Source organism: Solea solea, chromosome 17 (assembly GCF_958295425.1).
Source record: "Solea solea chromosome 17, fSolSol10.1, whole genome shotgun sequence".
Lineage (NCBI taxonomy): Eukaryota > Metazoa > Chordata > Actinopteri > Pleuronectiformes > Soleidae > Solea > Solea solea.
Genome location: NC_081150.1, coordinates 953,441 through 978,221, shown reverse-complemented (window position 1 = coordinate 978,221; position 24,781 = coordinate 953,441). Strand labels below are relative to the sequence as shown.

Genomic DNA, 24,781 nt, shown 5'->3' with positions numbered 1-24,781 from the left:
TACTACTAATCATAATAACAACAATAAGAAGAATAAGACACATTTTTGATCAATTTGAAAAAATTGAAAATCAAGACTTTGTTTTTAAATATTTGACAGTAAATATGATTTATGCCTTTATTGAACTTACTTTGTTTTATGGATGTGGATGTATATATTGAAATATGTATAGCAGTTCTAAGAAGTTGCACGTATGACTAGCACTTTATAGTTTGGCTTACTTTACTTATTGTAAATCACTTTGGATAAAAGCGTCTGCTAAATGACCTGTAATGTAATGTGACGTAAAGTATGCGTGTATGTGTATAGAATACTTGTATTTGTCTACAGCAGTGGTTCTCAAACCTTTTATACCAAATACCGCATGTGAAAATACTCTCAAAGTAACAACATTATCACCGACATCTAAATGCAGTGGCGTAAATAGGTCGAGCAAAGTCAGCTCCAGACTTATCACAGGACGCAGATTTATTCCCAATAAGATCATTAGCGCTCTCATCATCCTCCTCTTCCTCACATATTAGTATAGTGAAATTAGATTAAGATGGAGCATGGAGTAAAGTGACTGTAATTATTATTATTTAATTATCATTATTATTGTCATTATTCTTTGTTTAATTTTCTATACACTGGTCAAAATTCCTCAGTTTGAGAACCATGGGTCAATAGTAGCTATTTTTTATAATCTTTAAACTCTGTAATCTATGTAATATAACCATAGATTAGTGTTCTACAATACAAGCGGATCAGTTATTAGTATGACCAGCAGATGGCAGTATTTCATTGATCAACCTGTTGATAAAATCTGAACAGAAAAATAAAGCGCCTGGCCTTTGATTTTCTGGGCTTCGTGTCGTATTAGCACAGATTTCAAATATTAACAAAGCCTGAATGTGTTTCATCAGTAAGGTTTCATTTACAGATCTGTAAATCAGTCTCTCCTCCTCCTCCTCCTCCTCCTCCTCCTCCTCCTCCTCCTCCACCAGGACAGACAACAGAAGTCACTATGAAGGAGACACATCTGGAGACGATTATCTGCTCAATCATAGCAAAACAACCCAAAGAGCTCTGTTTTTACTTTTCTTTCTTCTTGGAGAGACGAATGGAGGCTTTTTTTTAAATCTAGGAGTCCGACTTGTGAGTGAGGAGCTGATGACTATTATCAAAATGAACAACACAAAGTGATGCTGTCCGGGACCAGGATGTAAAGCAGAGAGAAAACAGAGGTGTTGTTTTAGAAAGGGAATAAAAACAGAGCCATCATTTTGTTTTTGGGTGTTTTTTTGGATTCACATACAGATTTGCAGCGCGGCAATTTGATAGTCTGTGAAGTATGCATGTCTTTTAAATGGTCTGTATTTATTTAGCACATTTCTGGTCACAACGACCACTCAAAGCTGCTTTACACTAGTTCTGCTGTGTCTCAAACACTCATCACACTGCCATCACAGACACATGTGGGGGTGAAGTGCTGCAGCTCCATATTACAGTAAACACACAGCGGACACTCACCTCTGCATGTGGCAATTTTTTTATTTACAAATTGTAAAAAAAAAAAGAAAAAAAAAACCATAAAAATATATCTTGCTTTCACATATATATACTTTATATACATTTCATTGTATTTCTGTGAACTGTAGTAGACAGGACAACTGTGAAGTACAGCGGAGGCGACTGTGTCATAGTGGCTTACCTCGAGAAGAACAAACTTCACACACAGATCGCTTCTAAAGCTCCACAGAAGCTTATTACATCAGAGGTGACATGGTTTCATCTTCACTTCCTGTTGGGAATCTGCTTCTTTATCTATTATGTAGATCTGACAAGTGCTGAAGAATACTTTGAGTCACTGATCGACCATAAAAAGATAATAATATGATTTCAAAATGGCAAAATGAGGAAGAACGACAACTTTTCTGATATTACAAATTTGTTGTTGTTTTTGTTTTCTTGAAATGTCTTGAGTTTGTTGCCCAAGCACTCGGCTGCTCAGAGTGTGGACATTCAATCTGTGACTACATCCATAATAATACTAAAAAACAATCAGAATCCAGTTGATCATTTCAGCTTAAAATGCACAGATAGTTAAAACTGGGTTTGGATGGTGTAGTATTTAGATTTTTGAGTCGATTGGCTAGTGCTTGTGTTGGAATATCTGCATCACATGATCTGATTGGCTGCATTGTCCCATTCAAAGAGAAGGAGCCGTAAGAGCAGAGACTTTTCAGTGGAAATGAGCTGCAAGGGAAGCTCCACTTTGACTGGCCTTTGGAGTAGCCAATAGCAATGAATCGGAATTCCAGCTTTGACACAGCGTAAAAATTGTTACTTTGTTAATCCCCATGGGGAAATTTGTCCTTAACATTTTACCCATCTTCAACTAGGAAACGTCATAAAAGGGGACAAACTCCAGATTGAAGGTCAGTCAGGAGCATTAGCCTGACCGAGCACATGTTTTGAGGATTCAAACCAAAGACCTTTGTTGCTGGACGACGTCTACTCTCTGGAGAGGAAGTTCAGTGATATTTCTCAGGAAGAGGATAATGATGAGGACTTTTTTTAAGCGAGGTCAAGTTGCAATGCCGGGGAGTTGTGAGCAGGACGAGACCGGAGAAATGCAGACTTGTCTCCGCAATGGAGTTGAAGCATCTAAATGATATAGTACGAGTTTGGGCAGGGTGAGTCGGCAAAAGTCTTTAAGTCAACTCCAGGGCGTAGCACCTTTCTGAAATCGGAATATTGGAAAATCGGCTCTTTTCATATTCAGGTGTGTAGGCAATCATTCAAGCAACATATACTGTACACGGTTAAGGCAATAAAATGTTGATTTGGTGCCATGAGGTAGCCTGGGTGAGTCCCGCCGAGTCTGGCAGGGATTTGATTTTGCTCTGCAGACATGTCTGGCGAGGACGCCGTTTTGGCCAACTACAGAATCGCTTCTTTCCCCCTGACATCCTAGAGGCAGGCTTAACACGACTATGACAGAGAATTGCTGTCTAGCAGCTTTTGTACACGTGTCTCTCGAAAGCGACTTGCTCCACGGAGCTCCCCTGGGCAGAAGCCGTTAGACGCCATCACAAGATAGCCATTGCTTCGAGGAAACTACAACAAGCACGTTGACGCGCTTTCTGCCGCTCTGCATCCGGATCATTGGTCTGATTGGTTGTAGGTCCATCCAGTTGCATACAGAGGGATTATGTCTGTTGCTCACGACGACGTGGAAGGTGTTTCCTCCCTTTCCCGACTCATACTCAATCTCAAATGAGATTCAGATACAGTCTGATGTTAGTCCGGCTAGTAATGAGGACACAACAGCACTATTTGTTAACATCATTGTATCCACATGTCTCCATTTCTGCTTGTCCAGACTAAAATGCTGAGCTTATGCAATGGTAAGAAAAACGCAGCAGTCTGGATCATGATGTTAGCACTGTGTGTGAGAGCAGGAAGAGTAGAGGTACAGTAAGATGAAGCAGTCAATCAGAAGGATGGTGTAGAAACACCGCTGTGTGTGCAAGCTCCGCCCTTTCTGAAAGCGCGTCAGTAACACAGCCAGCAGGAAGAAGAAGGTAGCAGTGTTGAGCAGGAGGAAGAGTCTGATGTAGGAGGCTGTGCTGAGGAGACTCTCGCTCCCCGCCGTGGCCACCATGTGGACCTCTTTGAATTTACGGCCTTTGACAAAGCCGCCTCTTCTGTTCTTGCGACTGTCTGTGTAATCTATGAAGGCCCGTGACTCTGCGTCGCCCTCGTCTGGACTGTCCTCATAAATACGCTTCGATGTCTTCTGTCTCTCCTTCTTCTCATTGATTTCAATCTGTGCAAAAATGTCAGGCAGACTCTCAGAAAGTTTGTCTCCAATGCTCACTTTCTTCCCCCCTTTACCCTTGCCCTGCTTCTTGGACATAGCGAACATCTTCTCAATGACCTCCTCGGTCTTCCTTTTGTCAGAGAACTGGAGCAGGCGCTCGGCAGTCTTTCTGAAGCTGGCAGTGTTGAGGACCCTTCCCAGGATGTGTCTCTCCATCTGCTGGAAGACAGGCTTGACATGCTGGAGGTTGTCCTCCATGACGTTGACGTACTCCTCCACTTCCTCTGGCGAGCTGTCCACAGCAGCGGCCTCCTTCTCAAATACAATCTTCTTGTGGTCCAGCAGTACCATGGCAAACAGAGGCTTACTCGTGACCTCGCCTGTCAGCAGGTAGATGGTGTAAGTGTGATCCTTGGTAGCAAGGTAAATATCCACTCTCTGATTGTCACCACGCAGGCTGAAGCTCTGAACGTCCACCCCTGGTCCATAAAAAATGTAGGCCACCCTTGTATGAGGATATCTCAACGGCATTGTGATGTTCACATAGTTAGAGCCGTTATATGGGTACCCTCGCGGGTAATTCCAGTAACCTGTAACTCCTTTGTTACTGAAGCCAGTGTCATCCATCCAGAACATCTTATACTTGTCCTCACCATGTGACACAAATGCTCCGTGAACGCCATCTATCTTTGTGCTCTGGAATGGCACCTCTGTGTTGTGAAAGAAGGCGCTCATGGCCCTGGTTGGGCTGTCAGGCTCCAGGTGGATGTGATCCACCAGAAGCAGGAGCTGTGGGTGAAGAAGGAGCAGGTTCCTCTGAAAGTTCCTGATCTTCAGCTCTGGATTGTAAGCAGAATGCGCCTCGCCTCGGATAAAGACCATTCCCTGTCTTTCCATGGCGGCCTCTACTCTGCCTTGGGCATCGGCTGCCAGCCCCACCTTGTACTTCAACCACTTGGAGTCACATGCCTCCGTCACCTGTCCGGCCCACGGCTTAAAGCAACTCCCTGAGACTTCCGAGCCAAATAAGACTGCATTGTTCAACAAAGTATACTTGGGTCCATAGAGTGCCTCGGTGATGAATGGGAAGCCATTAGGCACAAAAGTGAAAGAGTTCTGATCTGGGTGCTCGTGGCCAGCGTTGAAGTTCCTCCACCCTTTGATCCACTCTTTGTACTTGCTCCTGTGGACGATGTCAAAGATGGCACGTCCTCCCAGCTTCCCGGACTTGAAGGAGACAAAGGTGTGATTGGTGTCTGCGGGTAAAGCACTGCCGTACGTGACCACACCCCAGTCCTCAAAGTGGTGGAGTCGGGATGTTCCATAATCAGATGGGGCCTTGGCGATCAGGCTCGGGTCATACCTGCAGAAGACAACAAAGCTCAATATCAGAAGAATAAGACACTTGTACGTGCATTAGATTGAAAAACACAAACGACTGAAAGACTTTAGCTGTGACGAGGCGTCGCCTTTTAGCTCCGTCAGCTGCTGTTGACCGAGCAGACAAGTTGGTTTCCTGGTGGTACCCGAAAACACCGCGAGTGCATATCTTGGATCTCCTGTTGGCTCAGCTTGTGAGGCTAAGCTGTCCGACAATTCAATTTATGATTTGATTCTGCACAACCTCAAGTGTTTTGTACATATTTTCTCACTTTACGAGCAGATGGGTAGTCGGGAGAAGACGATGTGTTCTCTGAGATTCTGCCTCTCTCCCTGTACTGCCAGGCAGCTGCGCACAGAACACTCTGCTCACAGTAACAGGAAAACATGCCTATTTTTAAATGATAATCAGTTTTATATTGTATCATATTTCTATATTTCTAAAGTATGTGTGTACGCATGCTCTTTTACAAAAGGAACACAAGTAGTGGCTATGTCAGGGAAACTAAGTGTAGCTAAACCCCTCGACCACTCTCCCTCCCTCTTCCCCTCCCTCACTCGGGGGTTGTGTTACCCTTGTTCAGGTTACTGCTCCAGTTCAGGTTCAATACTTCTTCACGTAACCTCCCAACATGCAACATGAACTCTTTTTCCTGTTCCATACCAATATCAAATCAAAGAACAGTATAAACCTACAAAACTAGAGTATTCATTCACTCCTCAGTGACATTCTGGTTTACAGCAGGGGCCTCAAACCCAAGTGACACAGGGGCCAATGAACTTGAGGTCTGGTCATGAGGGGGTGAGACAAGTGAAAAAAACACACACTTGACATTCGATCATGACACCACAATAAAAATATCCATGATGACATTGCACAGCATTTCAAAATAAAAGTGAAGCGACAAATAGCTCATACAGAATATTTGTGATTCACAATGAATCTATGAATGATAGACACAGACAGAACATGTAGACTAGAGCTGCAACTAACGATTATTTTCATATGTTCTCAAATGTCTTGTTTTGTCCACAAACCAAAATGAGGTTTTTAATGAATTATTTTTTATCCAGAGCAAAGAAATGAAGAAAATATTCATATTTAAGAACAATCAGAAATCTTGTTTTAATCATGAAAAAAGCTTCAAACCGATTAATCGGTTACCAAAATAGTTGTCGATTAATAATCGATTCATCGGTTAATTGTTTCAGCTCTAATGTAGACACCAGACAAACTTCTACATCATTTAATGTCACAGGGGTGCCACACGTGGCCCACGGGCCGCGTGTTTGAGACCTCTGGTTTACAGCCTGTTCCTTGTGAAGCACTTATGTGATATGTAGGCTTTTTAAACTGAATATCATGTTTGTCTTGTATCTGACAAGTAAAGATGCTGAATATTCAAACTCAAGCTCATTCCTACACTAAATGTACAGGTCTTTCTTTATTTGTTAGAACATTACAGTGGTTATGATAAGAAAAAAAGAAATCTGGACTTTGATATATAACTACAAAGTACTGCACATCACCAGTAGATAGTTTTTGGGTCATCTTACCAGATGAATTCTGTGTGGAGAGTACACCAGCGTTGGCCTTTCCCAGCCTGCCCTGGCCCTTCCATCACCCTGTTTTGATGAATCACATCTGCCAGCCAGTTTCCACTGCCATTCCGCAACACGTAGCGGTCCAAGAAAACCAGCTGGCTCTCTGGCCCGTAGAACCAGTTGTAGTTGGAATCTGCAATGGCTACGGTCCGCTGGAATCCTGGTGAGACACAGTGGGTAGCTTCAGTGCAGGCTCAGGCTGGGCACAGTTACTGTACATCATGAAGAAATCATATTGTATCACCAAGAGAAACCTGATTTGAAAGCATTGTGTGCCAGCTGCATACTGTATATACATATAACCATGGAAACACACAGCCAGTGAGGTGTCAGCCATCATTCAGGCTGCTGAGGAGGCCATCGAGGATAAGCCTTGGTCCTTGTCTTCCTGTCTGGTGGAGGGTGAAAGCTGCTACCGTGGCCCTGGGTCTGAGGCTGTCCTGGCTGGTGTAGTTAGAGGTGGTGTCTAAATGCAGTGGCATTTGAATTCAACACAGAAACGGTTGACGGGGGGCTGTTGCAGCTGTAGCACAGTGCTTTCAACCAATCATGTGGCTGGAAATATCCACACAGCATAAGAGAAGCAGGGGGAGGCAGACATGTGTGGTCATGTTTCAGTGCTGCAGCCACGAAGACCAACGTGCCCACGAGTGACGAGTGACACGAGTGAGTCGAGAGAGAGAAAAAAACAAACTCTGAAGACGGCTTTGGCTGCATGAAGTTCAGAGTTCAGTAACACCACTAATCTCTGTTTCCATCCCCTGGAGAACACACAACGTAAGACTTTACAGTGTATGTGCCGGTGGTCCTCCCTTTAAAGCTAACATGATGTCTGCACCACAACAGCAGACCATTGTGTCTTCTTTGTCTACGTCAGAAACGGTGACATCACATACAACTAACAAAAAACGACGCGTTTAAGCTGCTGATGAAAGCAACTTACCATCATTACAGTGACATATGTGCACTGATTAATAAAAAAAACATCAGCAACAACCTGAAAATTGCTTTCTGGAAGGATTCAGACCTCTAACTAACATGTTAACGCCAGGTCTGAACAAGCTCCAATTTAGCAAAGTACACAAACAAAGTACACAAACAAAGTACACAAAACAAAGAAGACAAACAAAGTACACAAACAAAGTAGACAAACAAAGTACATAAACAAAGTAGACAAACAAAGTGGACAAACAAAGTAGACAAACAAAGTAGACAAACAAGGTGACAGTTACCAGGCAGGATTGTCCTGTAGAGGAAGGCAAAGTGTTTGAGGAGCCAGGGGTGATCGAAGTGGCTGATGGCAAAGTGGCGCTGCACCAGGAACATGTACTGGAACAGAGAGCGGGTGGTGTAAGTCCCGTAGGCCACGCCCTCATACAGGGAGCCGTCCGTCACATCCTGCAGGAGGACCATGGACTTCTCCATGATTGACAACACCTGCTTAGTCCACAGGTAGGCCTCCTGAAGGTAACCTGGAACACATATATATAATATATAATATATATAATATAATAAAATTCCTCCATTGTTTGTGCTGGTTCTGCATATTCACGTCCTATTGTACTTCATATTTTGACTGGATATGAAATTCATTTCAGTTTTCTATGGAAGTCAAACAGACAGAGAGTTATTGATAATTGATATTTTTTCCCTCCATCTGATAAACGAAGCGATATTTTCAGATATTTACAGACTCTCTCTAAACGTCACTCAGTAATATGAAGCGTCACGTTTCTTTACAGTGACGCAGTATTGAGTTCATAGTAAACTGAAGCTGCTCTTGAGACAGTGGTAGTTTTTAACGCAGATATTTTATAAATAACAATGTATTGTCCTCCAATTAACAAACTTTATATTACAATACTACGATGTTTATTCACATTATACTTTTATGTCATTCTTTGCAGTTTTGTACATTAAGGCCTTTTTTAATTCTGGGACTTTCTGGTCTTTTAGGTTTTGGTTTGTTCCGTCAATGGGGAGGATTTTTTCTTTTGGTTCATGTAAGTGTGGTTTGGCTGTGTATCTGTATCTTCATGTTCATGTTCATGTGTTCATAAACACATTTGTCTATTTCTGATTGAAAAGAAGTTTTCTCACAACTTTTAGTCGTTGCTTTTATAGATATTTTTTTTTTGTCACACATTGACGAACAACATCTGCTGCACAGTTTCCAGTCTGTGATGGATCAGTAGGAACCCGAGAGCAGGCAGGCGAGGAGGCGTAGTAGTTTTGATTATTTATGAACAAACGAAGAATGTCAGTGATGGCGACGGGGATAAGCGTCAGAGGCAGCATGCAGAAAGGGGTCAGGTCTGACCACAAGAGTGAATTCTTCATTTTCTGACCCTTAATTCATCTGTGTTTATGATGGATTGTTGTCATTAAAATGGACAAAAGTCTCCACATTTGTATGTTTATGGTCAAAAATGATCACTAAAAAAATCCTTGAGGAAATACTGTAGATGACTGTATCTGTTAATTATAACCATAACATACAGGAGTTTTACACATGAAATAATACACATATTATTACACATAGCCCCTTTAAGAATGTATGTGTAAAAAAACCATCTTGCATCTACATATTATGGGCAAAAATGTCTGTTAAAGGTTAACCACTAGCACTAGTGGTGCTGGTTTCCTTGTTTTTGAATAGGAGCTCCAGCGTGTGCGTGCTCAGAACCCTGTTCAACCATAGAGGTGCTACTTTTATGATAATCCCCAACTGAAAAGCTGCTAACATGTTCAATAACATGTTCAATAACATGTTCAATAACATGTTCAATAACATGTTCAATAACACAGTTAGTGATTTACACAAACAGGACGAGCAGTAATCCTCTTTGAATGCAGGGGCAGTGGAAGTGCTTACATGAATGGAAATAGCATTTGTTCACAGCAGGACTTGTGAGTGATTGCTGTGTCTGTGTGTGTGTGTGTGTGTGTGTGTGTGTGTGTGTGTGTGTGTGTGTTATGTCACCACTCGAATGAATGGAAAACAGCACTGAAGCAAACACGGTCCTCTTGGTGTGTTACTTCAAAAACCTTCCACATGCAACATTTAGCTGTGGCTGTGGAAAGCATGACACCACTGTGGGACACTACATCATGTATACTCTCACTCACACACACACACACAGCATTTACGACGACAACAAGCGACCACATAAACACTCGGGCCACAGTTCTTTGAGGAATCCTGAGGGCCATCTGCACTAACCCGGCTGGCTGCGGGGGGTGCAGACGTGGGTCCGCTCACTGGAACTGTCCCGACACAGTGCGGGGTATTTACCAGTGAACAGGAACTCTTTCACATAGACCACATTTACACAAACAGAGGTTCGGCAAGTGCACACACTGTGCACGGCCATGCTTCAGAGCAACATGTTCTCTTCCTAGATGTCAATAAATCAGCCACACTCAGTCAGCGATGCAGAGATGGTTTTCATCAGTGTCTGCAGAAGTTTCTACTAAAAGACAATGTGAAGGTTTTCTATCTATGTCAAACATTTCAATCACTTAAAAAGTTTCCCCTTAACGACAACTGCCCAAAAGTAAAGGGCCTGCCTTCCTCACATGTTAAAACATTATGTGAAGAATGACATTTTTATGGCTTTGTGGACTTCAATCACATGAAAACACATCAAGTCAAAAGTCCCGTACTGTCACTATTGGTATTAATGTATTAAAAAAGCCTCATCCTGATGTGGGATGAGGCGGAATGTTGCATGCTGGACCTTCTACTTGTTTGTTTATCTCTATTTTTATTACTTACTCTATATTAGGGTGTAATTTTAATTTTTTTTTGTAATGTTTTTTACTATATTGTATTTTATTTTATTCTATTCTCATTTCTTTAACTGAGCTGTTGTGAATGTGTGTGTTTCCCCCCTGGGGGAGGGATAAAGTCATTCAATCTTCAACTTCAATCTTGTTATTCTGACACATTTCACGGTGACATGACTGACAGGTCCACTGCACATGAACAATGCATTGAGCTGCTGCTTACTTGCAGCAACAAGAAAACACCTGCAGGAGGAATGCAAGCTGCTGCTGCTGCTGCTGCAAGCTTGTCTTCTTTTGATATCACAACGACAATGTTAACATGGGCTTCTATCAGTGGCACAGAATGTTATTTCAGGGCACAAGATGATGGGAAATGATCAACTTCTGGTTAAAGATGAGGAACCTGATTTACAGAACACTTAGAGAGGATATGCACAGTTACAGATGTGATGTGCCTGATTATGGCTGCGGAATAAAACAGCCACAAATACACCATGTGTTAGCAATCTATAAAGAAGCTATTTTCTCACCCATGCTGCAAATAAAACCATCAACTCTGCATGATATCGCCTGTAAAGCACAAATAAACAAATATTTATCCAGGTAAAGTCACTTTTTTTCCTGGACTCCACCTAAGCCAACAAAAAAGAGGTCAGGCTTGAACGCTCCAGAGTGTTCACCCTGCTTCGTGCCTGTTGTTGCACTTCTCATAAAACCACTGTGACCACAGCGACTCTCAGAAAGCCAGCTGTCATTTGGTTCACATCAGCGCTGGCATCGTTTGTGCCACAAATAAAACCCTTGTGAGTGAAAACACACTGCGCAGCTAGAACTCGTAGGAAAGAATAAGCAGGTCAGCAAGTACCACAAAGGAAATGCTAGAGAAAATAAGAAACACATCTTAACAAAGCAGGGACACAAGAAATAACAGATTTCTATAGACTCACCTAATAAAAGTATAATATAATCACGACATCCTAAAATAATGTCTGCCCCTTTATTTTGAAAGTGCCTTTTCCAACTGCCATACAGAGAACATCCAGGATTCTACATACAGCAATCGTGTCTTTCCTTCCTTCCCTCCCTCTCTCTCTGTATTCTCATCTTGCAGGTTGCAGGATCAAGATCCAGTTTTATTTATCCCCATTATTATTGTACTATAATAAAAAGTATTTGCCAGTACACATGTTTACAGAGTGATGGGTCTTTCCTTATAGGATCTTTGATGAGTGTAGACACACCAAGCAACAACGAAGGAGTTTTCTTTCACTGTCATTAGGGCTTCGAGTAATGATTATTTCCATAATCTGTTGATTATCTTTGCGATTAATTGAGTAATCGTTTGGTCCATAAAATGTTGAAAAATGTCAGCAAGTGTCTTTTAAACCTCAAAGCGGTAAATTTCTCAATTGTCGCGCTATTACTCAGTTTGAATGATTTGTTTGTATTATCGAGCAAAGAAACCAAAACAATATTCACAATATTAATTAATTATTAATAATAATAGAAGTTGAAAATTCCTAATCCATGAAGAGATGAATCGTTACAGCCCTAAATGTCATCACTGGGCCGATACCTTTACATAGATATTAGTATGAGTTCACACTGTGTGTGGATGGATGACTAACCTTGTGTCATGTACACCAGGCTTCCTGTGAGCAGAGCCACACAGTTGGTGGGCTGGTGGTTGTGCAGGTACTGGAACCCCCAACCTCGCACGTACGACTTCTCGTACATGAGGCGCGAAGCGTTGCCGATCACCTGCAGGAAGCGCTCCTGCTGACCCTTGTTCAAGTACTCGTACAGGAAGTCGTAGGCGGTGGCAAAGCCGACCAGAGAGTGCGCCAACGGAACCTCATCCCAGGGAGCGTCTTTGACCAGCCTGCACAACACACAACACCATAACACAAGCCTGAAGGCACGGGGAGCTTTCAAAACAACACAGGTGTCAAATGTTCACTCTTAAAACAATTTAATCACACTTTAACACAGCTGTAACACAGCTATGCACCGTGAAAGCAAAAATAAAGGCGCTAAGTAGTATTTTTACACAGCAACACACAGCTGCACCGATTAAGAAAACGTGTGAAGAGACGAGAAGTGCAGCATTCGCAGGTTCTCGCCCAGTTCACGAGCTCCACGGTGTTAAGATTTCTGACCTCAAAGAATTTTAGGAGCCTAATTAAACAGCAATGGACCTCAGATGTGACAAAAGCCAGCGCTGTGGTTTAAACTGTCATGATTTCATGATCTCATCTCCAGTTTAGATGCTGTTCACTGAAGCAAGAGGTTTATGGAAAAGTGGAACATTGGTTTACTCTCTGTCCTCTAAGGCGTCATGTTTTGTTTGTAAGAGTTCAAACACCTCGAGAAATGTTAACCAAAGTAAGAGTTGAAAATATTCAGGGTTAGAGGTAAGATTCAAATATTGAATTGATATTTAAAATTAGAAATGAACCAATTCATCCAATTCATCTTCAGTTAAATAGTATGTTGTAACTCGCGGTACGTGAGGTTTCCCTGAGTTTCCGAGTAGTAAATCTGTGTTCTGACTACAAATGGAACACAGCATAAGTCTCGTGTGCCTCTGGCAATGACTGCTTTATTTGACGAGTAAAATCTAAAATAAAATAAAGTCAAATCTCTGCCCCGTGTGATGATAATGTTACGGTGGCATCTTTTACTTCAGTCTCTCTTAAAATCCATCACTTAGGTTTAGGGTGTCAAACATGCGTTCCCTCCACCACTGTGCTGAGGCAGGTTATAATAGTAATAAGACATTCTTAGTTGTAATTATTGCTTTATTAAATGCAGTACACTCAACATTAAATTACATATATTTAAGCTGGTTTACTTACAGCTATTCTCGTTGTTATTTGTTATTTCTCTGTTTTTGTGCATCATAAATATGTTTTTATTGTGCAGTACACATTAGAGCTGAAACAATTACTCGATGAATCGATTATTAATCGATTACTCAATTAATTGTCAACTATCTTGATAATGGATGAAACAGTTTGAGGCTTTTTTCATCACTAAAACAAGATTTCTGATTGTTTCAGCTTCTGAAATGTGAATATTTTCTCCAGATAACAAAGTGTGGACAAAACAAGACATTTGAGAACATCATCATTACCAGGTTTCAACATGTTTTAGCGTTTTCTGACATTTTATGGACCAAACGATTACTCGAGAAACTACTGAACAGCTTTTTTCCCCACTTTTTTTCTCTAGACCGGCCCCCTCCTGACCAGACTAGATGCTCATTGGCCCCCAGGTCATTTGAGTTTGACACCCATGCTTTAGATGATCTGACTGATGAAATAAATGGTCAGTCAGTCAGTCATCATCTACCGCTTTATCCTCTGCCAGAGGGTCGCGGGGGGGTGCTGTGCCAATCTCAGCTACATCGGGCGATAGGCGGGGTACACCCTGGACAGTTCGCCAGTCCATCGCAGGGCCACACACAGATAGAGACAAACAACCATTCACTCTCACACTCACTCCTATGGTCAATTTGGAGTGTCCAATTTACCTATCCCCACATTGCATGTTTTTGGACTGTGGGAGGAAGCCGGAGTACCCGGAGAGAACCCACGCGAAATAAATGGTATCAAGTTTAAAAAAGTAAGGATCACTACAAACATCAATGTTGATGGTGTGTGATGGTGTGTGTCGTACTGTTGCACGGAAAAATGTCAGAAAATACAGCAGGTTCACACCGATATTTACTGGTATGAGGTCAGACGGTCGTTTCCTCTTCCTCACTTCCTCCGACAACGGCTCTGCCAGCTCTGCCATGATCCACGTCTAAAACAACGCTATACAATAACAATGACTTAATCTTAATAATGAGGTTTCTTCCATTTTTCCCCCTGTACAAGGGTTTTGTGGAGTTTTTCCTCCCTCGATGTGAGGGTCTAAGGGTAGAGGGAGTCACACAAGACCTAATTTGATGAAGATAATAAATAGTTTCCTCTTGTTAAGTGACAGCTTAAGTTTACCCATTCGGAACGTGAAAAACTGTGAGAGAATTACTGCCCGGACATTGTTAAATGTGTATTGAAATAAGCCAAAGAACACACAGTCTCACTTCAGTGTGTTTGCAGACCGTGTAAAAGGCCACAAAAGTAGAAGTTCTCCACTGGAAACATGGTTGGTGGCGTTGTTGCAGACATAATTGAAGGGCGTGAATGTACCACAGCTCCTGGAGCCGCTCTGCTCGCTGCACTCTGCTCTAACCTCAGAGGCTCAATGACCAACGGGGGAAAAAAAGCCAGTGTGCCAACATGTAAAAACACATGCTCAGTGGCTTCTCGTCTCTGCGCTGTGGCACACATACTGATACTGTGAAAAATGTGTAATACCACATAATGAGCCGCCCGGAAAATACCCCCGCCCTCTGATCAGTGGCCGCAGGGGGACAGAATGAGGAGGATTAAGCTGCTGTAGCCTAGAAGGGTTTGGGGTGTGGCGAGGGGGATTAACTCACTAGTTCAGCTAAATGCAGAGGTGATGTGGTACCTGATTGTTCATAAGGCCCCCCCGCACCGAGAACCAGCATAAGCACTCTCACAGAAAAACGGACTCACCTGTTAAAGTCTACAATAGCACAAAAGTGTCTTTATTTCACTCGTAGACAGGACTGTCAATCTTCCTCTATAATCCCATTCCAATTGCATTCCTTATTATTTTCAATTTTCAAATTTTTAATACCAAAATGAATATGTTTTAACGTAATATCATGTGGTTGTTATACGTTCTGTCCACTGGGCCATGCAGGGACACTGGTGGCCTGCAGGTTCCTCTCGAGGGGGTTAAAATAATTAGCCGTGTTGTCCGTGGTGATGGAGAGCACTGACTCACGTTCTACTCTCCCTAGAATATCGCCGATGCACCTGGCAACGTTTTCGGCAGTGTGGCTCGTCTGAGTTTCGGTCGTTTTGAGAATGATATCTCTCAACACTTAATCGCGTGTGTCTCTGGTGTGAGAAACTGAAGCGCCGCCGTCAGCCCAATGCCCTGGACTCCCCTCAGCAGGCTGTCGCGTAAACGGCACAGAGACTGGGTCGCACGTAAAGTGATGATAATACAGGACCTCCACAAGATCGTAACATTCCTCTGGCCAGAATTCCACCAGGTGAGAATGTTGCCACACTCTGACAGGAATGCCGTACGTGCTCATGCCCGCACTCTTCTGTAAGCTGCAGGTGCACCACATGTGGAGAGTCGAGACCCAGAGCTCTCCGGAGTCCAACCCACTCCTCCTCCTAGGACTGTTTAGAGTGCTGAGATGTTACCATGTTAACTCAGGACTTATTTTATCTCTTTGTTCCAACTTCCATGTGGTCTATGTAAATGTATAAAAGACTCATTCTGAATAATTCAATATTTTAACATAAACATTTGAATAATGTCAGGCTGTAAACGGGTTTGTGCTTTTGAAAAGCTGTCAATCACAATGTCGGGCTTAATTTTTAAGCCAGATTACAGCTCTACCGCTGCGCTCCATGAATTGTTGGAGTGAGATGACTTGTTCACTTTTCTTGCTGTGATATTTTTTGTTTAACAAAAACATACATTTAAGTGTAGGAAACACTTGGCTTAACGTGATAAAATATGAATGATAAAATGTTAAAAGTGTAGAAAACAGGTCATTTTTACTGTAGTCACATTTACAGCACTGACATTTTTAAAAGAGTAATGGAATCTTAGTTCTATTGTCAGTTGTTAATCAGCTGTGTTAAACATTTATTTAAACCTCTTCTGACCAACATTTCTTTCTAGTGTAAAATTACAAACATATAAAAGATATTTGGACATGGTTTATTGGATGAGCTGCTGGGATTTGGGCTTAAACAATTCAGAAAATTAAAGCAAAGTGGAATTCATTCTCTGGTTTTCAGCTCACATCTGAACATTTAATTTCCTTTCATCGGGGGCTTATATCTGTGATATCTGAGATATCTGTAAACTCAACTGACAAATTCTCTGTGGAGAGAAAATCTTTTCACTTAAAGTCATAGTGATAGGTTTTGAAAAGTGGTTTTATGACGTATTGACACTGGATGTTCACACTTAGTGAAACCATGGCTGCCAGCGGGGAAAACTGACCACGTAACAAAAGGCTCCCACTAACCCTAATGCTGCATTTACATCTGTCGATTATTTTCACGATTAATCGATTAATTGCTTGGTCCATAAAATGTCAGAGTTTGCCAAACCTGCAAATGTCTTGTTTTGTCCACAAACCATAACGATTGAGTTTTAATGATTTTGTTGTTTTATGGAGCAAAGAAACAAAGAAAATGTTCATATTTAAGAAGCTGAAAGCAGAAATCTTGTTTTAATAATGAAAAAAGCTTCAAACCGCTTCATCGATAATCAAAATAGTTAATAGTTCATTAATTTATTAATAATTAAATGAATGAATCGATAATTTAATAATCGATTAATCGTTTCAGCTCTATTTACATCTGTTTAAATCTATCATAATCTTGGTATGTATATGTTACCACTGGACAGCCGGAAACTGAAGTTTGATACGATTTGTAAACTGCAGAAAATCCGCTGCTGCCTCCAGCATTCATTTCATTTTCAGCGACTTACTTTGTGACATTGGTGTTTGCCTCACTGACACAAACTTAGTGAAATTGGCAGCAGTAGATTCAGCAGCTCAAATTGATGGTTTTCCCTATAGAGTTTGGAGTGGAAGACTGAGAGGTAAACAAACCTTAGTAATACTACATGCTAGCTGTAAAACTGAAATGCCATTGTCTCAAGCTGAAAAGATATAAATAATAAAAAAGACAGAAAATCTACCAACTAGGCTGAGCCGCCATCCTCTCCATGTAGTCCTTGGCCAGGTCGAGGGCTCCAGCCCTGTGTGGGTAAAGCAGACAGAACATGGACAGCACTCCCAGGTTGTTTCCATACACCTCGTTCCAGCGGGCGCTGAAGTCTGCAGGACTCCAGGGGGGCAGGTACTCCTCTGGGTGCTCCAGCATGGTTTCCCCGGCCTCGCGGATCCTCCTCGCCATATCCCGGTGTGTCCCCGTGGCCGCATACTGCAGCTCCTCTACGTCCCCACGACTGAAGTACAGCATGGGGTGTCCGTCATAGTTGCCTCCCATGAAGGGGATTTCCACGCTGGGGTCCCCTTCCGTCGCCGCCACTGCCTCCACCTCCGCCGGGACGAGTAGGAGCCACAGGAGACTTATGAAGAAGACTGTGGGTGCCCCACGAGTGTAGGTTCTCATCGTCTCATCAGAGGGGGAGTCTGTGGCATCACCAAAGGAGCTCAGCTGAGAGGGAAGAAAATCATTTAGAAAAAAGAAAAGTTCAGCATTCCTTGAATAATTACATACAGATGTAGTTCTGATGATTCCATACTGATTTTTATGGAATTAAGATTTGTGTCAACACTTTTCAGGAATCAGACAATACCTTTTAAGTGGCAGAAAAAAAACAATCGATTTAATCGTTCAAAAATATTGTATTTTATTGTTTAAAAATAGGGATGCACGATATTTATCAGACCGATAAAATCGGCCGTCATTTTTTATCGATCCGATAAGAAATCCGATAAATGAATGACATTGGGGGAATTGTTTTGACGTGCTGGTTACGTCATCTATCGCAGAAAAAAAACAACAGAAAAACACAATAAAAAGAACGTTAATCTCACGATAATACTTAATAAATCGGTATCGTTATCAGGCCATGCACATCCAATATATCAGCATATTGGATGCTGGCTGTGCATGGAAATTATAATTTTGAGTTAAATATGATTTATTATTCAAACCTAATCATAACTGTTGGCCACTAACTTCCTGCACCTCTGTTGTGTTACCCAGTACTCACCACCCAGGACTTAATTCTGAGTTTCTTTTGTGAGGCGAGTCTAGCCACGCACGCCCAGATGTCCAGACACGCAGACCCCGCAGGTCATAAATGGCCCATTACTGCAGTAACATTACTCTGGTCTGGTGAGACGAGCTCCAGACCAAAGTGCTGGCCCCAGTGTCTCTGCTCCGAACATGAGGGTAAATTCCATGACCTTAGTGGAGCTTCTGGCAGAGGCCGTGTGGAAAACCATTTGGTAGTGATTTAAACGCCGTCTAGACGGGAACCCATTCCGGGAGCTGTGTGCTCTCCTGCGTGTGTTTTGGGAAACACACGCATTGTAAATATTGGCTCTGTACCTGCCTTATGTTGCAACTCAGGAGATTTTTGACCTCACGGGCGTGGTGAACATGACGATGCGTGGTCAAAGACCAAACTGTTGAGACAAATCATCCTAGGGAGGCTGGGACCGTGTAACGAGCCAAGAAACATAATTAAACTCGCTGTGTGATGATAAATCATTCAACAGATTTGTCATTTGTAGTCACCCCATGACAAAGTTTCTAACACATGAACTGGTTAATCATTTATCAATTAAAAAAAACACAAGCTGGGTACTGCTTGTCAAATGTGAGGATTTGTTGGTTTTCTCTGACTGATTTCACTGTCACTAAAAAGTCTCAAGGGTCCATCTTGAGCTCTGTGGAGTCATATTAGTATTTGTTTTCCATATTTTGTGACAATTTATACACTATGTATTCAGTTTAGCCTAACCTTAATTAATAAGTTAGCAGATAAGGGAAATAACAAGGAGTTGGAATCGCCATGTAACTCCATAGGCCATGTGTGTACACATACAGTATATACATATATGTATATACATACTGTATATGTATATATATATATATATATATATATATATATATGTATATACATATATATGGATAGTGAATAGCTACTCTGCTGATTGAAAAAATGTGTCAATTTGAATGAAAGTCTATGGGAAAATGAGACTGCTACTGAATTTATAACATCAGTAATATATTTTCTTAAGGACATAATGGTCTCAATCACTAGGTTCTAGGTCTTCTTCAATAAATCATGATGCCAATTTTGTAAATTATGTTCACATTTAGGGGAAAATAGATGATAGACTAGTGGTATTGTCCAACAGGAGCCTGGTTGCAGGTGATTTTGAGGCTCAGATTCCTACTGTCAACATCTTCTCCTTCCAGACACGAACATTTGCTATTCCAAATATCAAGACTGCCAGCAGGGACTCAAGGAGAAACAGGTTTCAGCCATTTAACTAAAGGCACACCTAATAAAATCTATCCCCACTTAACTATTTTCAGACTATGTTGACTAGTTACTAAACTGCTCCCTCTCCAAAGTCCATGGAAAATCTGTGATTTTACATCGAGGCACTTGTTGATCAACTGCTGCCTCCATTATTGAATGCAAATTTGGTATTTTGCGACCTCTGAGTTAGAAATCCTTTGTTCAGATTAATAGAGTGACAGAAACTTGAGGCAGCAGTTTCTGTGTCCCTGGGTGAGTGGCTTTGGTTTCCAGTCAGTTTCCAGTTGTCTAACAGTGAGATAAAGTGGTGAACATATTCTTCAGATATCAAAGACTTGAGCAGGGGTAGATTTTTTTCAATTGGCAAATATCTGTTTCCTCGTGTCCATGCTGACACCCACGTTTTAGCATGTTTTTAAACGTAAAATATGAATATTTGGTGCCAGCATAGCCATAATCGTATCTCACAAGCAAGGATTTTAAAGTTCTGTCAACAGGAGCAGGAATGAAAGTTAAAATGCAGGGAGGGCATGGCACCACAGCACAGATGAATTATTTACAATGTTTGACGAGACTGTTTGAACCAAAGCTTTGAATGTAGAGTGGCAGAATTAATCAATAATTCCATAATAACTTTACAGCATAACGTACGTCAAGTGATCCGAGAGAGAAGTAGACTTCTGCACCCCTCTGTATTCTGTTAACAGGCTAACAACTAAATGTCCAACTCTCTTTTACAACCTTTTCCTTTTTTTATGTTTTTTTTGCAGTGAAGTAAATTGGTAAACATATCTCAGGTTAGCCATTGTTAGAATTACCAGTCGATGTCAATGTTCTCCATGTTATTTTGTGAACACAGCAACATGTCTGTGGTTAAAAATGAAAGAGTACCAAATGTTCGACTGATTTACCGTGAAACAAATATGACAGACGTACTATTAACGGTAAAAGTAGCAGTGTTCTTGGAATCCTGAACTCGGGGTATGTTGCTCTAAGTTTCCCAGTTAAAAATCACAGCGTTCCCTCTTTGTGACCTCGGAAATTCCGACTTCCGACTACAAATGGAAAGCAGCATAGCATAGGTATCGAGAACATCAAGTACTAAATTGGTACTAGATCTTCATCGGTAAGTACTGAAGTATCAATAAGCATGCAGGAAGCTGCCGGTGGCATCAAACAACATATTTGATGTTGTACTGCGCAGTTTCTCATGTTCCTTCATCATCTCTCCGCTCACTATGGCAGACAAGCACCTGAAGGGCAAATAGTGAGTACAAATGAATTATAAATGTAAAGCTGCTGCTGCTGCTGCTGCAGGAAAGTTTTCGATAGAGTTTGGCACAATAATGATAAAGCCTTCCTCCACTTAAAGTGATGTTCTACAAAACAACTGTGGATTAGCCATGCTGCTGACAATGTAACATCAGCTAGTGAATGTTATCACAGTGGGCTAAACCAAAGTTAACTTGAGACTGTGTTGCTACTCGGGCTGTAATCAACCAAAGAAATTCTTGGTCGACTGAAGCCCTGAAATTTCTACGCAAAATCGACTAGTCGGGGAGGATATCATAGCGCATGATTTCCGAAAATATACTATATACTATACTACGTTGATATCAGCGCAATATCAACTGTTGAGTAATATTTAGATGATTTGTCTCTGTGCTCCGAGACTGAACGCAGGAGCTCAGCTTCGCAGCTGAGACACAAACAGATGGCTGGCGTTGTTGGCGGGCGAGTGCGTCTGCAGTTATAAAACCAATCAATGATTATTAGACTTAAACATTGAAATATGACAATTCTGATATGATCACGTACTCAAAACAGACGGAGCAACATAACGAAGACAAGTTAGCTTAGCGTTTAATATGATATGTTTTTAGTCGAGCTGTGATATGAAAACTGTTGCTGTTGCGTTTGACTTTTTTATCGGCATCTGTTTTTGTAAAATGTTGCCACACTGACGATGTCTTTGACATGGATGTTAGAGGACGACTGACTGTTGCTGAAAATTAAATAAAACCACCGGATGTTCTTTAATCTTTCTGTCTACTGTGGGTTGGGCTAATCCAAAATACTGAAAACAAGGGGGATGTTCTCTGAAGACTTGCTGTTACCTGTGGTACAGGGGTGCTCTGAAAACACCCCCATTAGCACATGGTACATTCCTCCAGATGAAATAAAATTAACCATAGACTGTATGAAATTAACACGGAAGAAAGTCAACTGATCAGAATTTGAGTCGAACCAGAACATATCGACTCATAAATCGACCAGTCGACCGGGACTTTACAGCCCTAGTTGTTACCAACAAAAACACAAATTTAATTCACTGAATTAACACACACACACACACACTGGTTTCCATGACTTCAGAGGACATTGCATTGATTTACCCTAATTCCCTGGAGACTTACTCTAACCTTAACAATAACTACTACCTTACTCAGGTGTTGCTGGCTGTGATTTTGGAGTAACTTTGGGTTTTTTTTTCTCTGCACCTCCCTTGTGCTTCGGGTAATGCATTCTTTTATTGATTTATTTTCTTTTTTTACAAGCACGTTTCCCCTACGTCTGTTCCAAACTAGTGAGAGAAATGATTGGTGTGTCAGCACAGGAAGTGAACGAATGATCTGCTGTCCATGCCTTACGTGTCCCCCCCCCCCCCGTCCCCCCCCCCCCGCCGACGGTAATAGATATGATTGGGCCGGTCCAGTGTCAGTATAGTAAATCAACCAATGGGCTGTTGTTCAGGCTGTTGGTAAGGGAGGGGGGGAGATCTGTGTGGTCTACCGGGAATATGACCGGTACACCAGATTACCCTGGAATGATGTGACTGAAAGTTGCTCTTTGACTCATACAACATGTGTCTGTAATGTTCAAGCCTGACTTGAATAAACCTGGTGTAATAGACCTTCTTCACAGAAGTAACCAGTTCAAACATTATTCAGGGTTCCAACTCCAGGTTCAAGAGAACCAGGGTCATGTTTTTGTTCAAGTGTAAGAGTGGGTCACACTTAATACTTCATACTTAGAGGGAAAAAACTCACTGCATACACGTTTCCCATATTTTCTGGATAAAGTGAATCCAGTTGTTTAGTTCTTGTAAAAAAAACAATAAAGCAAAGTAAGTTTTACAAACGTTAGCTTGTATGTGCTCCTCAAGTGTTTCCATGCCACTTCCTGTGCTGTAAATACAAATGAACAGTTATGGTGAACAACTGTTCCACCACAGACGTAAAGGTTCTATACATCACTCTCTGCCCTTCCTCCTCCTCCTCCTCCTCCTCAGTAAATGACATTAACTACCTCTCACTCTTTTCTCTCACTTTCCTCACGTCTGTCTCACCACTTCACTCTGAAGTCTGTGTTACTTTTCAACGACAGTTTATCAGGTTAACGTTTATCGGTGACAGATAATCTGCGCACAAACGTCTCCTTGTTCACGTCGACCACGAAAAGAGCAAGGAAGGAAGGAGGGAAGGAGGGAAGGAGGGGGGAAAGGACGTGAAGGCGATAGTTTACCTGTCAGAAGCGGCGCTCTCTGCTAACCCTGCTCCCCGTCCTCATTTCTTCTTCTTCTTCTCCTTCTTCTTCTTCTTCTTCTTCTTCACCTCCGTCAGTGAGAAACGTGGTTGTGTTTTTAGAGAAGTTTGGTGGAGCAAAGTTAGAGAGAGAGGAGGGAAAGAATGTGAAAGTATGGAGGGAGCGTCATGCTGGCGAGTGAGGAGGGGCGGCAGGGGGACTGAGGCTTAAAGGAGACCTAATGAATTAAGTGGCCTCCTTCCTCCCTCCCTCCTTCTTCTCCCTCCTCCTCCCTCTGTGCACTGGGCCTCACTCGCTCAACTGTAGCAGGGGCGTTTTAAAAGAAAAGCGGGACCCAGGGGGCCCTAGAAGCAGATGCTGCATTCCTTTTACTTAGGATGTTAAGAAGTCGGAAACTTCTAACCTTCTCCAAAATAATGGTTGTTTCTTTTTTTCTGTTCAACACCACACCACACCACACCCCCCCCCCCCCCTCCTGTGTTTATGTTGTTGTTGTTTTCTTCCTTTACATGCTATGAATGAGCAATAAGTGAGAGATAAATAAGGTTCAGGAAACATTAGCAATCATCAGTGTGACAACATGTGATTACTTTGTATCATTTATAGTTTATCTGATACGGACAATGCAGATTAACATCCTCCCTCTGTGTGTAAACTGTCAACAATACGGCTAATATGCATATATGTATACATATATATGTATATATATACATGTATATAGGAGGGGTGTATATGTATAAATATATATATATATGTATACATATATATATATATTAATAACAAAGTAGAAGAAAAGGGTTGTATAACAGTATTGTTCTGTCAGTGCTCAGTGCTAAATATTAAAATGTACACAACAGTTATTCCAATATGTGGTCAAGAGACAACAAAGAAGACAACCATGGACATTTGCTAGAGGTTATACATTATGAGGAAATGTAGTACTGTAGGACCCACACATGCTCAATGAAACATAAATTTGGGTGGATTTCCTGGTTAGAAATAACTGCTAATGAAACACGAATATTACTTTTATGTTTGCATATTTGCACATGTGGAAATGCGGTGGCTCCACTCTGATGCAGAACGTGTTGCCTTTGTGTCACTACTGCATCACAGCTGCATCCTGTCACGTTTTTTATCATGGCACCCATGTTATAGCAGAACTATGCAGGGTTTTTACCCTCATTTAACAGGTTCAATGTCATGTTTATTTGTTTTTTTAGACAGTGATGTTTGTCTTTGCAGGGCAGTACAGGTCATGAGACACGGTCGACCTTCTTAGATATAATCAAACACAAGAACAGGTCTTATTTAGGAAAATCGTCATACGTTTTATTTCATTGACAGTACTTCAACACTTGAACACAGACTTGAACCTTCCCTGTGTGTTTTCAAGGACTCAAGACCACAAATAAATCCAACATAAGGCAAATTTGCATGTCAAATTTTTCAAGGTCGGATGAGAAAAGTCGAGTACAATCACGACAGGTGTATGTATGAAAC

The 24,781-nt window shown here is 41.7% G+C and overlaps 1 protein-coding gene across 2 annotated transcripts; it reads right to left on the bottom strand.

Annotated features, from left to right (window-relative positions):
- Positions 1 to 2,069: 2,069 nt before the first annotated feature.
- Positions 2,070 to 23,486, bottom strand: dse (dermatan sulfate epimerase). Of its 2 annotated transcripts, XM_058613967.1 has the most exons (6): positions 23,258 to 23,486; positions 17,405 to 17,886; positions 12,211 to 12,464; positions 8,026 to 8,265; positions 6,746 to 6,953; positions 2,070 to 5,171 (listed from the first exon to the last, which is right to left on the bottom strand). In XM_058613967.1, the coding sequence occupies exons 2-6, from the start codon at positions 17,839 to 17,841 to the stop codon at positions 3,425 to 3,427; spliced, it is 2,886 nt and encodes a 961-aa protein (XP_058469950.1). In that variant the 5' UTR covers positions 17,842 to 17,886; positions 23,258 to 23,486; the 3' UTR covers positions 2,070 to 3,424. The 2 variants fall into 2 exon arrangements, with proteins under 2 accessions (XP_058469950.1, XP_058469951.1); XM_058613968.1 differs by lacking the exon at positions 23,258 to 23,486 and having other exon boundaries at positions 17,409 to 17,519.
- Between the last annotated feature and the right edge of the window lie 1,295 nt (positions 23,487 to 24,781).